A 14,058-nucleotide genomic window follows, 5' to 3' on the forward strand; every position below is an offset into this window, starting at 1 on the left:
AAAAAAAAGCTTAATCAATTTAGAGATCGTTACTTATATAAGATGTTTTTGCTGTATAAAATGATGAGCAATTCGGTTTTTGAATTAATCTTGTTTTGCATTTGAAAAAACTGAAAAACTTTCAATTATTATGGCACCAATTCCCGAAAAAGATGATGATCATGAATCGATTGTATTGGAACCATTGGGTCAATATTTATTTGATGATCGTATTATTGATAATTTTCGGGATAAAATTTTTCTGGTATTTAATTAATCAATTTGAAAAAAAACATTGCCATATGATAATTAATTATTCATTTTTTGTTTTGTAAATGATAGACAGAAGGTCTTACTGGAAAACAAATAACATTTGGTCAATTGGAACAGCAAACACATTCTTTAGCTAAATCAATGATATCATTATTGGATATTGAATCGAATGATATTTGTGCAATAATGGGTGATAATTCCATACAAAATTGTATTGTTATTTGTGCTTGTTTATTATTAAACATACCATATACATCGATTTCACCCGTATTTACTCATTTTTATCTTGGCCAACAATTAAATCAAACAGAAGCAAAATATTTATTTATATCACGTAAACATTATCCAAAAATTGAACGTCTTTTTAAACAAGATGATAATTGTCAATTAAAAAAACGATTAAAAGTAATTGTTTTTGATAATAATGATCCATTGGAAAATCCAATTACTGATTGTAGTAATTTTGAAAAATTAATCGATGCTTTTCAAGATGTTAAAATCGAAACAATACCATATTTTTCCAAATCAATTGATTCAACAGTAACCATTGTGTTTACATCTGGAACAACAGGTAAACCAAAAGGTGCTTGCCATACACATAGATCTATTATGAACAATCTTATCAATTTAAAACGTTTTGAACCATTAAAATTATATCATCAATTATCAACATTATTATTATTACCAGTGGCTCATTTAAGTGGAAATAGTTTATTCTTTTTTTTAATGGCTACACAAACACCGATAGTATTGTTTGATTATTCTCAAATTGATTCTATGTTTGAGATTATTGAAAAATATAAAATTGTTCAAATATATGGAACATCAAATGCTATGAATACATTGGTCAAAAATCATGAAGGACATGATATTTCAAGCATTCGTTTAGCAATGACTGGTGGAACAAAATTAGCCGAAAGTACGGCCAATATTTTGTTCTATGATCTTGGTATTAAAATTTTAGATGGTAATTATTATCATAAAACAAAAAAAAAAAAAATAATAATAACTAATCATTAATTTATAATCGATTCTAGCATATGGTTCAACTGAATGTATTTTCATTTCAGCAAATAATCGTTTAGATCGAATACCGGATAATGTGGGCAAAGTACTTGGATGTTATCAAATGAAATTGATTGATTTAATTACTAAAGATACCATTACATTACCGGGAAAATCGGGTGAAATTTGTATAACTGGTTCAAGCTTATTTCGAGAATATTTTAATAATCCTGAAGAAACTAAATTGGCTATTGATGAAGAAGGCTGGTTTCATACTGGTGATGTTGGACAATTAGATGAGGAAGGAAATCTGAAAATAGTCGATCGAATAAAAGAATTGATCAAATTCAAACATTTTTCAGTGTTTCCAGCTGACATTGAATGCTGTTTAATGAGTCATTCGGCTGTGAAAGAAATTGTTGTTGTACCGGTTAAACATCGTGAATATTATCAAGTTCCACGAGCATATGTCATTTTTAAAAATGATCAAATTTCCATCAAAGAATTGGAAGAATTTGCCAATGGTAAGATTTTATACATTAATTCGCTTGATATCACAGAATTTATATCAATTGTTTTTACTCATTCAGAAAATCTTGGCATTCATCAACAATTACTTGGAGGTTTGATTCAAATCAATGACAAACATCTTAAATCTACATCGATGGGCAAAGTAGACAGACAATACTATAAACGTCTTTGTGCTGATGAAATTCTTGATTGAATTTTAATTAATAATTGTACTAAATTGCCTGCAAAATTTTATAATAAATTTTCAAAAAATTTTTTTTTATAAATTCGGAGGGAGGATGATCACATTATCAATTTTTTACCCTATTTTTTCAGTTCCGAAAATTAATTTCTACAATATATTGACAAATTATATTGTCATTCATATACATTTGTATATCATACATGAGACTTGAAAATCTGAAAACAGGATAGTTTCAAACAAAGAACATATCGTTTATGAACGGAATACTAAATGTGCTCAGTATTTCCTGCTCATCTTTGTTCAAACAGCGTTAATAAATACACAAAGAAAAAGTGGTGACAGTTAGTCATTGTTTCACATTGTTTTCCAATTTAAATCGAACATTCAAACCGATTTTTTTTCTTTTTTTTTCTCACAAACAATTTCATTCATTCATCATGAACGGTCAAATCCGAAACGATCCGGATAATCAAGAAAATACCAACAGAACATCAATTTTGATGCAGGATATGTTCTCTTCGTTACAAATTTCGGACGTGACAAGCACCAATGAACCATTGTTCTGTGACATTCCGCAATCACAGGCTCCAACAGGACAACCTCGTTCCGGTGATTTTCGAACTAGACAAATGAATCAACCTTGTTGCGATTTAAATGATAACGAAATTTTTTCAAGAGTGCCCATGTTGACATCGATTCCATGCAATGATCAAGATTATCCTTTTTTGCATAAAATATTTCAAATATTATTCGCTAACCCGGATCTCATTAATTGTGCTTTTTTCAATCCATCGCACGATGACTCACAGATGTCCGAACAAATGTCGAAATCGAAATGCATTCTCTATCAATTGATTGTCAAACAGTTAGGATTTGACGGTCATGATGAAATAGCTCACGCATTGATGAACAAAGTAGCTGATCCGAGTGAAATATCTATTTTGCAGCAACGTGAAGACACATTGTACAAACTATTCAACATATTGTTTTACATTGAAATTCGCAGCAAAACTGATGAAAGATTTTCAAATTTTTTAAATTGGTTTTTCTCAAACAATGTCGACACTGGCTTCCCTTCTTCACAGCCTAATTCAATGAACGTGTCAGCAACTGTTCCTGGCCCTGGACCAGTATCAACAAATTCTGAAACATCAATTCAACCGTCCTTTTCTCGTGCTCCTGGACAATTCAGCAGTGTTGGAACAAATCTGTTGAATTCTCAAGTATATCGTTCTTTGGATTCATCATCAGTCATCTATGAGACCGAATCGGATGGCCCTAAGTCATTGTTGTTGAATGATGCTACCGTTGGACGCCCCAAACCATTGAATGTGACTTATAAATTTGGCCAAATCGGTACAGGACCCGGATGCTTGGATACACCACATGGATTTTGTCTTGGTCCCAATGAAGACATTGTTATTGCTGATACAAACAATCATCGAATTTGTGTGTTTTCATTCGATGGAAAATTCAAATTTAGCTTTGGTGAATACGGTACCGAGAATGGAAAGCTTCATCAACCAAGAAAGGTAAGAACTATGCCATAGATGAAATTGATAAAATTGTTTATTCTTCTAAAATAGATTGCTATGTTGCCACCAGCCATTCTACGACCTGAAGATCCTAAGCCTGTATATATTATTTGTGATCGTGGTTCAAAACGTTCTCGAATGCAAATGTTTTCAATTGAAGGCAATTACATGGGTTTGATTGATATGCCACCGATGGACATTGTAAGCGGTTTAACCACCACACAAGATCGTCATATTATTGTAGTCGATTCTGTTCGTTCTGGTTTGATTGCCATGAATGAATTCGGTGACCTTTTGAATTGGTTCACATGTTCACCGCATATGATGGAACCATCAGACATCGCATTCCACAACAAACATTTCTACATATGCGATTTCAAAGGCCATAATATTTGTGTTTTTAATGTACATGGTGTTCTGGTTCGTCGTCTTTCTGCAAAAATGCTTCGATTTCCTAATGGAATCGATGTAACCGCTCATGGTGATATTATCTGTGGTGATTCACATGGCAATCGATTTCATATTTCAGTTTTTAATGAAGAAGGTAATTTGATTGGGGATTATGAATGTCCATTTATAAAAGTATCACGATGTTGTGGACTTCGAATCTCTAAAAATGGTTATTTCGTTACATTGGCCAAGAATAATAATCATGCTGTTGTTATTGATCCTGTTGTTACCTGATTATGGCGCTTTTCAACAATGATTGAAATTTATTCAAAATCTAATTTTGTTTAATCACCGAATTCTTTTTTATTCTTTAAATTATTATAATCATTAGTATTAGTAAGGTTCTAAATTTTTGTTTTCACTTTTTCAAGAATTTTTCTTTTTTTATCATAATCATGAAGATTTACACAATTAATTTTGGATAATAATTTTTTTTATTGAAAAAAACTTTTTATAAAAAAAGATTTGTAATTTTTAAAAACAATAAAAAAAGAACAAATTTTTCAATTTTCAATTCTTTGTGATGAAACAACTTCAATCGTAAAATCTCTTTCTTGTAAACGATCCAATAAATGTGTATTACGGAATGCCGATGCTGGAGTCAATACACCTCTGTTATAAAAACAAAATCAAATAAAAAATTTATTGAACAAAAATAATTTATAATAATAATTACCTAGGAATGTTATCCGATTCCATCAAAATGGTAAGACCAGATTGAATCAAACAAGTTGATGTGGCCATATAACCTGGATCTCTACCAGAAACTTGAACCGTAATAGTTTCATCAGGTTCAGTTTCTGGTTCACTATCAACATCATCCGGGTTGCTTTGTTGTTCCAATACACGTTTTGACCATCCACGTCCAATAATGGTTGTACGAAATCGAGAAGATTCGATTTGTGCACGTGTTGGACCTTTTTTGCTAAAAGCACCTGCTGTAAAAACTTCTGGATATCGAGACAATAATCTTGAACCGAATGATGTAGCCGTCATTACAGCAAACATAGCAGCAAATACAATCAATCCCATCAAATGTGTAAATGATGCAACAGTAAAATATGTTTGTATCTGTAATGGTGGTTCTTTGAAATGTTCATAATTGTAGTATTGTGTACGTTGAACTACCGAACGATCACTACCAGGAAATTCGACATTCCAACCTGAAACTTCGTCACGAGTAAATGGTAAAGTTCTAAGTGAAAAGGAGAAAAAATAAGATTTTGTAATTTTATTCAACAATAAAATCTCTTTCTAAGTATACTTTCGTTTGAGAACGATTCGACTTCTTGGAATCTTTACTGTCAATACTTCGGAATAAAGTCGTCGTCGAATGGCCCTTAATTCGTTCATAGTTCTATATCCATTAATAGCCGAATTTAAAGTACCAGTATTAATTTTGTATCCTTCTGAACCTGGAATGGTTGAAACAAATGTTTCAACTGAATGTAAACGTCCGGGAAATTTTTGCTTAGTCACTTGAACACCTAAATCACATGGAATAGAATCCCATCCACATGTTGATATAATGATCAATCCTTTTTCTTTGGCCTGATTATGAAATTCAATTGCCATTGCTTCAATATAATTCGGTTCACCAGAAATATCGATATGATGGGTACCTGCTTCGACACAAGCTTGAACTACAGGTCGTCCATAAAAACAATATGGTCCAACACAATTTATGATTAATCGAGAACGTTTGGCCATTTCCAACAATGAATTTGTATTTGAACAATCAGCCACAATTTTAGTAACATTTTCAAGATTTTTATTCAATTCTTGGCCCACTTCTTCCAATTTCATTGTCATTTTCTGTTCATTACGACCAGCAATTGCCCATTTTAAATGTTCATATTCTGATTTACGTTGTTCTAATGATAATAATAATTCTCTAAGTACATAAAATCCAGTAAAACCAGTAGCACCAAAAATAATCAAATCGAATTCTTTTGATGAATTCATTGTTCAATGAATAAACGGAAAAAACAAATGCTCAAACGATGTTCAACAGGTTTGTAACAAAATCGACAATATATTTAAATGTGTACCCAAGATTTAAATAATGATCAATTGATTAATGATGTTGATCAAACAATGATGTTCCATTGAGTTGTCAAATCGATGAATGTTTCTCATGTTTCTATATACGCTTGCCATCTGATGGCCAAAAAAATAACATTTAAGTATCAAAATTTAATTTAATTTATTTATAAACTTTTATTTTTTTTCTGAAAAATATTTATTTTCATTATTGTTTCAGAAACATCTTGCATTCTTGTTTGTTTTGGAGTTCTTCTTTTCATCAATGATTCTATAATCTGTCGGCTTCGAAAAGATCTTGGTTTAGTGTTGAAAATTTTTTGTATTGATGCCCAACTTTTTGCAACATATTTATCAACTCTTGAATTTTCCATAATCATTTTTTCCAAATCTTCTTTTTCTTGTAGTACCGATTCTTTCGATACAAATCCTAATAAATTATCAATCTTTTTTATTAATTCAACTAAAAATGCTCGACCATGTTCAGTTTTAGCTAAAGCACGATCCAATTTTTCGATTCGATTTTTTCGTTCATCACTTTCGGGTAACTGGGTTTCAATCATACGACGAACAAATGCTAATTGTTCATAATCAGGCATCTGTTCGGTTAATGATCGTTGTATACGAATACGATCATCCATTGTAACAGTATTTGGTGCATATAATACTTTACGATAAACCCAAATTGGCCAACCATGCCATAACCACATAAAATCATTAACATCTGCAAGTAATTCATCAATTTCTAATCGTAATCGTTTATCTGTACGTATTGTTTTATTAAATTTTGAATCCATTTTCACTTCACTCATCACATTCGATTAAATTCTTTTTTTCAGACCAATATTTTCAAATAAAAATGAGAAAAGATTTTTTTTTTATTCAAATGTTTCATACATTCCTTCATTCCATTATTTTTAACCAAAGTTCGATTCAAATTTTTCTTTTGATTCGATTCATTATCGAATTTTTGTTTTATGAAGAAAAAATAAAATAAAATGAATTCTATAGAATAAGGTACAAAGCAAAAATTAAAAAAAAATGAAAACACAGAAACAAAAAAAAAAAAAATGAAAAATGAAAATGAAATTACAATACATAATATAACCAATCAATAATAGTAAAAGACAAAAGACAAAACGAAGACAAAAAAAAATATTGATCAATATTGGTTAAAATTGAGATAACCTAACAAAATCAAATGGTAATTAAGAGTGTAACACAATTTTTTTTGTTTTGAAATCAATTGATAATCAAGCTGACAACAAATAATAATAATAATAATGATCGAATGTATGATATCTTTTATCCAAATTCCAACAAATAAATCAAATGTGTACAATTTTTTGTTTAGTTTGTTTTTTTTTCAGAGAAAATAATATAATTAAATTAAAATTTATGTTTAGTTGTGTACAATTCATAATCGCCAATCCATAATTCAAAGTTTTTTTTTTTAAAAAAAAGGTGAAGATTTTAATAGAAATATTAGAGATATTATATGTTGATTTTTTTTCACGAGTCGATTTAATCATCATCATCATGTAATATATTTTCACAAAATAATGGAACAAATAAAAAGATATTTTTTGAATTGAATAATAAAAAGATGGAATTAATTATTTGTTATACTTCTTCATCAGGATCATCATCATCATCATCGTCATCATCATCATCATCAGTTTCTTCTTCTTCTTCTTCATCCTCATCATCTATCATATCTTCTTCATCGATTATATTTTCTTCATCATCTTCCGGTTTATCGTTAATATGGCTTGGTAAAACATTAGGATTCGATTCAATTTTTTCTACATTTTCGATATCTGTCGAATCAACAACGACTGTATCATTCGTAGTTAGTGTTGATGTTCGCTTTTTCTTATTGTTGTACACACGATTGGTTGCCGAATTAGTCAAAAGATTATCCGATGATGTTGTTTTGATCATTTGTTGTAATTGTAGTTGTTTTTGTTGCATTTCTGTTATACGTTCCATATTTGTTTCGATTAATTTTTTTAATCCTTGTTGTTGTTTACTGGTATCTGTTGAATTTTGTTTTAGTTCTTCTAATTTGGTCATTAAATGGCGCTGATTGAGCAGTAATTCTCGAAGTTTTCGGTTCAATTCATCAGATTGCTGACGATATCGTTGCATCAATATCGTTCGACGTTTACGTGCAGCGGCGACAGCTGCCGCATTAAATACTACTTTTTTTGCCGGTGGTATAGGTTCTTGTTGTTGATGCTGTGGACCTTGTTTAAATTTTTTCATCTGAATTTTTGTTATCTCAGCACGAAGATCCTGTTGGGATGCTTGTTGTTGTTGATTGTTATTACCAGATGTCATATCATTGGATGGAAATTTTCGTTTATTCGATACATTATTATGGTTATTGTTGTTAGAACCTTCTGATTGTTCACGGTCTCGAGCCCAGAAGACTTTAATAAAACGATTGTTTAGAACTGGTTCAGTAGAACGATATGCTCGATTCGCTTCAAATGGCGATGAATATTGGATTAATGCTGATTCTGGATCTAATTTTTCTCCATCGACTGAATCGGTAATACCGGCGCAGCCAACTTTAATATTGACAATCGATCCAAACTTTTGAAAATGATCGTTTAATAAATCAATACGATTCTGGTGGGGTGGTATCTTTTGTATCAACAAAGTTGATGATCGATTCTTTTTATTTGTATTGTTGTTTGAACTGTCGAATCGTTGTTGATTATTATTATTTCTTTGATTATTGCGACGATTCTGATGTTGTGGATTTTTCTGGTGCTGTTCCAACTGATGTTGTGAATGTTGTTGAGGCAGGCCACCATAGCCACAAGTTCGAGTTAATTCAATATTGTGAGTGTTACTAATTAAACTATTTTCTTGTTGTTGCTGTTGATGGTGATCATGATTTACGTTAGTAGAATTATTCGTCGGAGGATTACTATTATCATCCTCATCATTGCCGACTAATGATACGCTAACCAGATGTCTATGTCGCATTTTATTTGGTTGTAGGGCTGGCTGTAGTTGATTAGCATTTGTCATTATATTAGCAGAACGATAATTCCTAAATTTGCAAAACGAAAAAAGAAAATCGAATTAGAAAAATAAAACAAAGGCAATTAATAAAAGACCAACATTAATTGTGTTTGATTGAAAATGGCATCTTCTGGATTGTATGGCTCAGCGATAGCGGTGGCAGCTGCAACAGCAAAATAATTCGATTGGAGCTGATTTTGGGCCAATACGGTTGATGAAATTGTTTGTTGTTGTTGTTGCTGATAGATATTTTCGTTACCGCTAGCGGAGGTGGTCACATCAGTTGCTGCCACCACCGTCGATGACAATGATGGCGATGGCCCAGGACTATTTGCATTATATTGAGATTGTTGTTGCTGTTGAGTATATGAAGATCCATGCGATGAATGCGAATGATGATGATGATTGTTACGATCATTCGAAGACCGATGACGATGTTGATATCGATGACGATTATTATTATTACTATTATTGTTATGTTGACGATTTCTATGATGATTAGATGATGAAGACGTCCAGCGAGCATTACCGCTACCATGGCTATTGTTGTTATTAAAGTTTCGATTATTACTCCATGACGATTGATGATGGCGATTTCGATTCATGTTCATGTTGTTAGATGGAGGGTCCATCACTGTTGACAATGTTTGATGATTTCGTGCTGATGAACGATGGGTACGATATCGTCGATGGCGATGATCACTATCATCACTATCTTCGTCTGTATCATCATCTTCATTAGATTGTTGACTTGAATTCGTATGATCATCATCATCGCTATCTTTATCACGTCCATCATAATTGATATTATCGCCGTCATCATCGTCTTCAGAATCATCATCATCATCTGAATCTGAACGCCGACTACGAAATCGATATGAAGATGATCTATGATGTCGACGTCTTCGGCTATTACTACCAGTTGATCGTGAATCAGTACGTCTATGACGGCTATTATTGGGACTCCGACTTGGACGTGAAGAAACGGTTGTTTGATTCGAAGGACGTGATGGTTCCACTTCATGATCATCATTTTGTCCGGAAACATTATTATAGTGATTTGAATGTGAATCATGTTTGTATGAATCAATAGCATCTTTATCATCATCATTTTTATCAGTTTCATTAGCAGAATTGTTCGATAGATTTTTAGGTGAATCAATTGCAGAATTAGTCTTTAGATGTCTATAGTCTGCATCATTACTAAATGGATTTGTCGTTGTTACGATCATCGATGAATCGAAATGGTCCATTGGTAGTTATTTATTCTTAATTCACCAGTTATTCTTTACAATTAATCTTTGTTATGATTTGATTCTGAATGATCAATTTTTTTTGTTGTTGTTGTTGTTATAAAAGAATGATCAAATCATCAAATATTTATTCTATTATTGATGAGTATTCAAGTTCATTTGTCGATCTTAATTGATATATCAATATATTCTTAACGATATTTAATAAATATTTGATAACGACACGAATTAAAAAGATTTAAAAAATGTAAATAATGCACGTGGAGGACAAATTATAACGATACATTATTCTAAAAAAAAATCCTTAAACCAAATAAGAAACGAAAAAAAAACAATATACATACACACACAATTCTGGCCACAACTAATAGCAAGCTCAACATGAAAAAAAAAAAACATACAAACACACGCATACAAATGAACTACTACTTTAAAACACGGACACTGGGTCATCAATAGAAGCATGATAAATTGAAAGATTTTAGAAAAAAATGAGCATCAAACTGTTAATGCCATCTTGTGGCATTAATTTGATCGAAAATTTGATTTTTCCCCAATGAATTTTGATGAAAATGATTAAAAAAAAACTTAATATCTAAAACTTACCCTATCTGTAAAAAAAAGGAAGGTTTATGATTTCAACTGATGTAAGGAGATAAAAATTTTTTTTATTCATATAAAAGCAGTACCAGAAGACAATACCAAAAATGTGATAAAAATTTATCAATCATCAATGTCTTATTAATTGATAAAAAACATTATGAGTAAAGTTCAATAGTATACATTGATGATTGAAATGGAGTATAATAATATAAGAACCAGAAAAATGATTGATCATATCAATTATTGATTTCATTCACAAAAGTAAGGAACAAACGTTCTTTTTTTTTGGTTGAGTTGTGTTAAAGCAACAAACAAATTGATTGAACATTGATCGATTTGATCGTATGATTAAGAAGAAGAAATTAATTAATTCTATATGGATTCGTGGAATATATGGTCATTTTTAACAATCATTTTGATTATTTTCGACAATAATAGACAATCATTTTCGATTGGAAATAATGAAGTTCAAGGGCTATCATCATCAAAAAGTTGGACATCCAATGATCAAACAATACTACGCCATGTTCAAATAGTATTTCGTCATGGTGATCGTACACCCGTTTGGGTTGAACCACCAGAACCTTATTATGAAAAGCATAAATATTGGCCACAAGGTTTTGGTCAACTAACCAAACAAGGTAAAGCAAAAGCATATCGACTTGGGCAGCTATTACGTAAATATTATAGTGATTATCTTGGTTGGAGATTTTCGGTTCAAGAAGTGTTTATTCGAAGCTCGGCATTGGATCGATGTATAGAGACGGCTCAACTGATTATGGCAGGTTTGTTATTGATTCCGTTTGAATGATAAAACGGCTAGTGACCTCATATCATCAGGAGCTTATCCACCCAATTCTAGTCTGGCTCGTTGGAATATCAGTTCAACTTCCGAACCATTGGCAAAATTATGGCAACCGACACCAATCGAATCATTTATACCGGCTGATGAGGATACATTACTTCGAATAAATAAACCATGTCCTGAAGCAGATGAAATTAAAGAACGATTATTGGATTCACGCCGAAATCGTCGCCTATTACAACGATATCGTCCACTGTTAGATCAATTGGAACGAATCTTATCTGACCATCTTCATACAATTGAACAGGTTTCGAACGTACATGAAAATATGAATATCATGCACGAAAACGGTTATTATTGGTACAAATGGGAACCCGAATCTGGTAATCGTAGCGAGGAACTTTCAAAATGGACTCAAGAATCAGAGGAAGAAATACGACGACAGTTAAGACTATTTGAGGTGGCCAAATATCGTTCTATGTTTGATGATGATTTTATCAAACAAGTTAGAGCAGGTGAACTACTACATCGAATCGGTGATATATTCAAATCGAGACGTTCGGTAATGGAACCAGCATCTGATTCGGATCGAGATTATCGTCTGCATCTTTATTCTACTCATGATACAAAATTGGCAGCATTGTTACAAACATTGAACGTATGGAATCAGGAACTTGTGCCTTATCTTGGAACTTTGATGTTTGAATTACATCAAAGTCGAGAAAATTCTTCACAATACTACGTACAATTATGGTATCTGAACGAAACTGCTGATTTGCTTGAAACGCAGGAATTACGGCCACATCGATTAGATATTCCTGGATGTGATCAAGAGGAATTCGACGAACAAAATCTTATGTGTCCTTTAGATGAATTTTTATTTTTAATCCAACCATTTTCACCGCCACAGGATTGGAAACATTCATGTGGTATTCATTCCGAATTAACAGCCATGATAAGCGTAAATATTCTTCTTTTGATTGTCAATTTGACCATGATGTTTTTCTTATTGATGGGAATCATGTATGTTTGTAGTTGTATCAATAGCCGTTCCGGATATGAACGATTAAGATGATCTTCTATCCTAATTTTAAAGTTAAAAATTTTTACACAAATATCCACTTTTATGAAAATACAATTATCTTACTTTTTACTAATAATAATAACACTTTGATTACATTTGTAAAATCATAATATTATTTTATTTTATTGGAATCAAAAATGAATGAGCCGATTTCCAATTCGAACGATTAAAACACAATGAGTAACAATCGCGATACTCAAAACAATCGATTATTAATGATTTCCTTTTCGCCACAACATTTCACCTTTTTCGTTTTGGTTTATTTTTTCGAAATTTTTTGGTTTTTTGTTTGAGTTCAAAAAAAAATGGATACAATTTGGCTTATTTGTATTTTCATATCATTTCTTATTCTTTTAATGATATTTATTGCTGCGATCGCTATGAAAGGTGAGTTGAGCATTTTTTTTCCTTGTTTTTAATTTCATTTTTAATACTTTTGATCAGTTTCTAAACTACAGCGATCAGCATGTCAAACACGAGAACAATTATCTATGTTAGAAGCAAGTATGGTCAAAGTTGTATCACATATCACAAATGATTTGAAAATAATGGCTAATACTGATAATTTATCAGCGGAAAAAAATTCCTTTCAATGTGAACGACAAAAACAACGTCGACTTGAAACATTCGGTTCGATTAGCTCTAAACATCGTAATAGCTTGCGAAATTTGAAGCCGCTTTTACGCTTTCATTCAAGATCCTCTTCTAAATGTCTAAGCATTCATCAAATCAATGATCATGACAAAAAAAATATCAACGGAACTAGTTTCAGACCACTGGATACAGAAAACTTTCCATTCGTTAGCCGTGAAGACTCTTGTATTATCAATGTAATCAATGAAGATCTCGAATCTAAATTGCATGGGAATTCAGCAACAAAAGAACGATCATCTATAAATTATTCAATGAATTCCCGTAAATCTCCGAATATAAATGGCGATGTAGAAGGATTAAAACAATTGGATACATATGTCGATCATCATAAACCAAGTGATTGTTCATCTCAAAAATTGTTTGAATCAGTTAAAGAAGAATTTGATAAATCTTTTAATCGTGTGATGGATGTTGTAAATCAAGAGAATACCGTGGACTTTGATACTGATTCAGAATAATCATTCTTTGTTTATCAGCTTAATTTATATTAAGTTTTTTGTATTATCATTGATATTTAGATTTTTTTTCACTTTCACTTTTACAATTTCTTTTTCTATTCAATAAGCTTTGTTTCTTTGGTCTTTTTATCATAATCATTTCAATGAAGATTTAATTTTTAA

The 14,058-nt window shown here is 31.4% G+C and overlaps 7 protein-coding genes across 7 annotated transcripts; 4 read left to right on the plus strand and 3 right to left on the minus strand.

The window, feature by feature from the left end:
* Positions 1 to 61: 61 nt before the first annotated feature.
* Positions 62 to 2,054, plus strand: LOC113799347 (uncharacterized). The gene is made up of 4 exons (XM_027349961.2): positions 62 to 244; positions 322 to 1,219; positions 1,290 to 1,781; positions 1,848 to 2,054. The coding sequence occupies exons 1-4, from the start codon at positions 131 to 133 to the stop codon at positions 1,979 to 1,981; spliced, it is 1,638 nt and encodes a 545-aa protein (XP_027205762.2). The 5' UTR covers positions 62 to 130; the 3' UTR covers positions 1,982 to 2,054.
* Positions 2,055 to 2,281: 227 nt separating this feature from the next.
* LOC113799442 (uncharacterized) lies at positions 2,282 to 5,950 on the plus strand. The gene is made up of 2 exons (XM_027350064.2): positions 2,282 to 3,504; positions 3,559 to 5,950. The coding sequence occupies exons 1-2, from the start codon at positions 2,410 to 2,412 to the stop codon at positions 4,189 to 4,191; spliced, it is 1,728 nt and encodes a 575-aa protein (XP_027205865.2). The 5' UTR covers positions 2,282 to 2,409; the 3' UTR covers positions 4,192 to 5,950.
* On the minus strand, positions 4,373 to 5,922 carry LOC113799441 (saccharopine dehydrogenase-like oxidoreductase). Its single transcript, XM_027350063.2, has 3 exons — positions 5,222 to 5,922; positions 4,634 to 5,152; positions 4,373 to 4,569 (listed from the first exon to the last, which is right to left on the minus strand). The coding sequence occupies exons 1-3, from the start codon at positions 5,920 to 5,922 to the stop codon at positions 4,461 to 4,463; spliced, it is 1,329 nt and encodes a 442-aa protein (XP_027205864.1). The 3' UTR covers positions 4,373 to 4,460.
* A 196-nt stretch (positions 5,951 to 6,146) lies between the features above and the next one.
* Positions 6,147 to 7,126, minus strand: LOC113799392 (uncharacterized). Its single transcript, XM_027350011.2, has one exon. It carries the CDS (start codon positions 6,810 to 6,812, stop codon positions 6,168 to 6,170), a length of 645 nt encoding a protein of 214 aa, XP_027205812.2. The 5' UTR covers positions 6,813 to 7,126; the 3' UTR covers positions 6,147 to 6,167.
* A 127-nt stretch (positions 7,127 to 7,253) lies between these two features.
* Positions 7,254 to 10,625, minus strand: LOC113799648 (uncharacterized). The gene is made up of 2 exons (XM_027350313.2): positions 9,139 to 10,625; positions 7,254 to 9,067 (listed from the first exon to the last, which is right to left on the minus strand). Exons 1-2 carry the CDS (start codon positions 10,290 to 10,292, stop codon positions 7,624 to 7,626), a joined length of 2,598 nt encoding a protein of 865 aa, XP_027206114.2. The 5' UTR covers positions 10,293 to 10,625; the 3' UTR covers positions 7,254 to 7,623.
* Positions 10,626 to 11,131: 506 nt separating this feature from the next.
* On the plus strand, positions 11,132 to 12,888 carry LOC113799391 (prostatic acid phosphatase-like). Its single transcript, XM_027350009.2, has 2 exons — positions 11,132 to 11,680; positions 11,736 to 12,888. Exons 1-2 carry the CDS (start codon positions 11,272 to 11,274, stop codon positions 12,773 to 12,775), a joined length of 1,449 nt encoding a protein of 482 aa, XP_027205810.2. The 5' UTR covers positions 11,132 to 11,271; the 3' UTR covers positions 12,776 to 12,888.
* A 70-nt stretch (positions 12,889 to 12,958) lies between these two features.
* On the plus strand, positions 12,959 to 14,058 carry LOC113799650 (uncharacterized). Its single transcript, XM_027350315.2, has 2 exons — positions 12,959 to 13,171; positions 13,229 to 14,058. The coding sequence occupies exons 1-2, from the start codon at positions 13,090 to 13,092 to the stop codon at positions 13,894 to 13,896; spliced, it is 750 nt and encodes a 249-aa protein (XP_027206116.2). The 5' UTR covers positions 12,959 to 13,089; the 3' UTR covers positions 13,897 to 14,058.

Source organism: Dermatophagoides pteronyssinus, unplaced genomic scaffold, assembly GCF_027571235.1.
Source record: "Dermatophagoides pteronyssinus isolate colony J.1.1.1.1 unplaced genomic scaffold, Derpt_VIB-CSIC_2022.12 sq0007, whole genome shotgun sequence".
In the NCBI taxonomy this organism is placed as follows: domain Eukaryota; kingdom Metazoa; phylum Arthropoda; class Arachnida; order Sarcoptiformes; family Pyroglyphidae; genus Dermatophagoides; species Dermatophagoides pteronyssinus.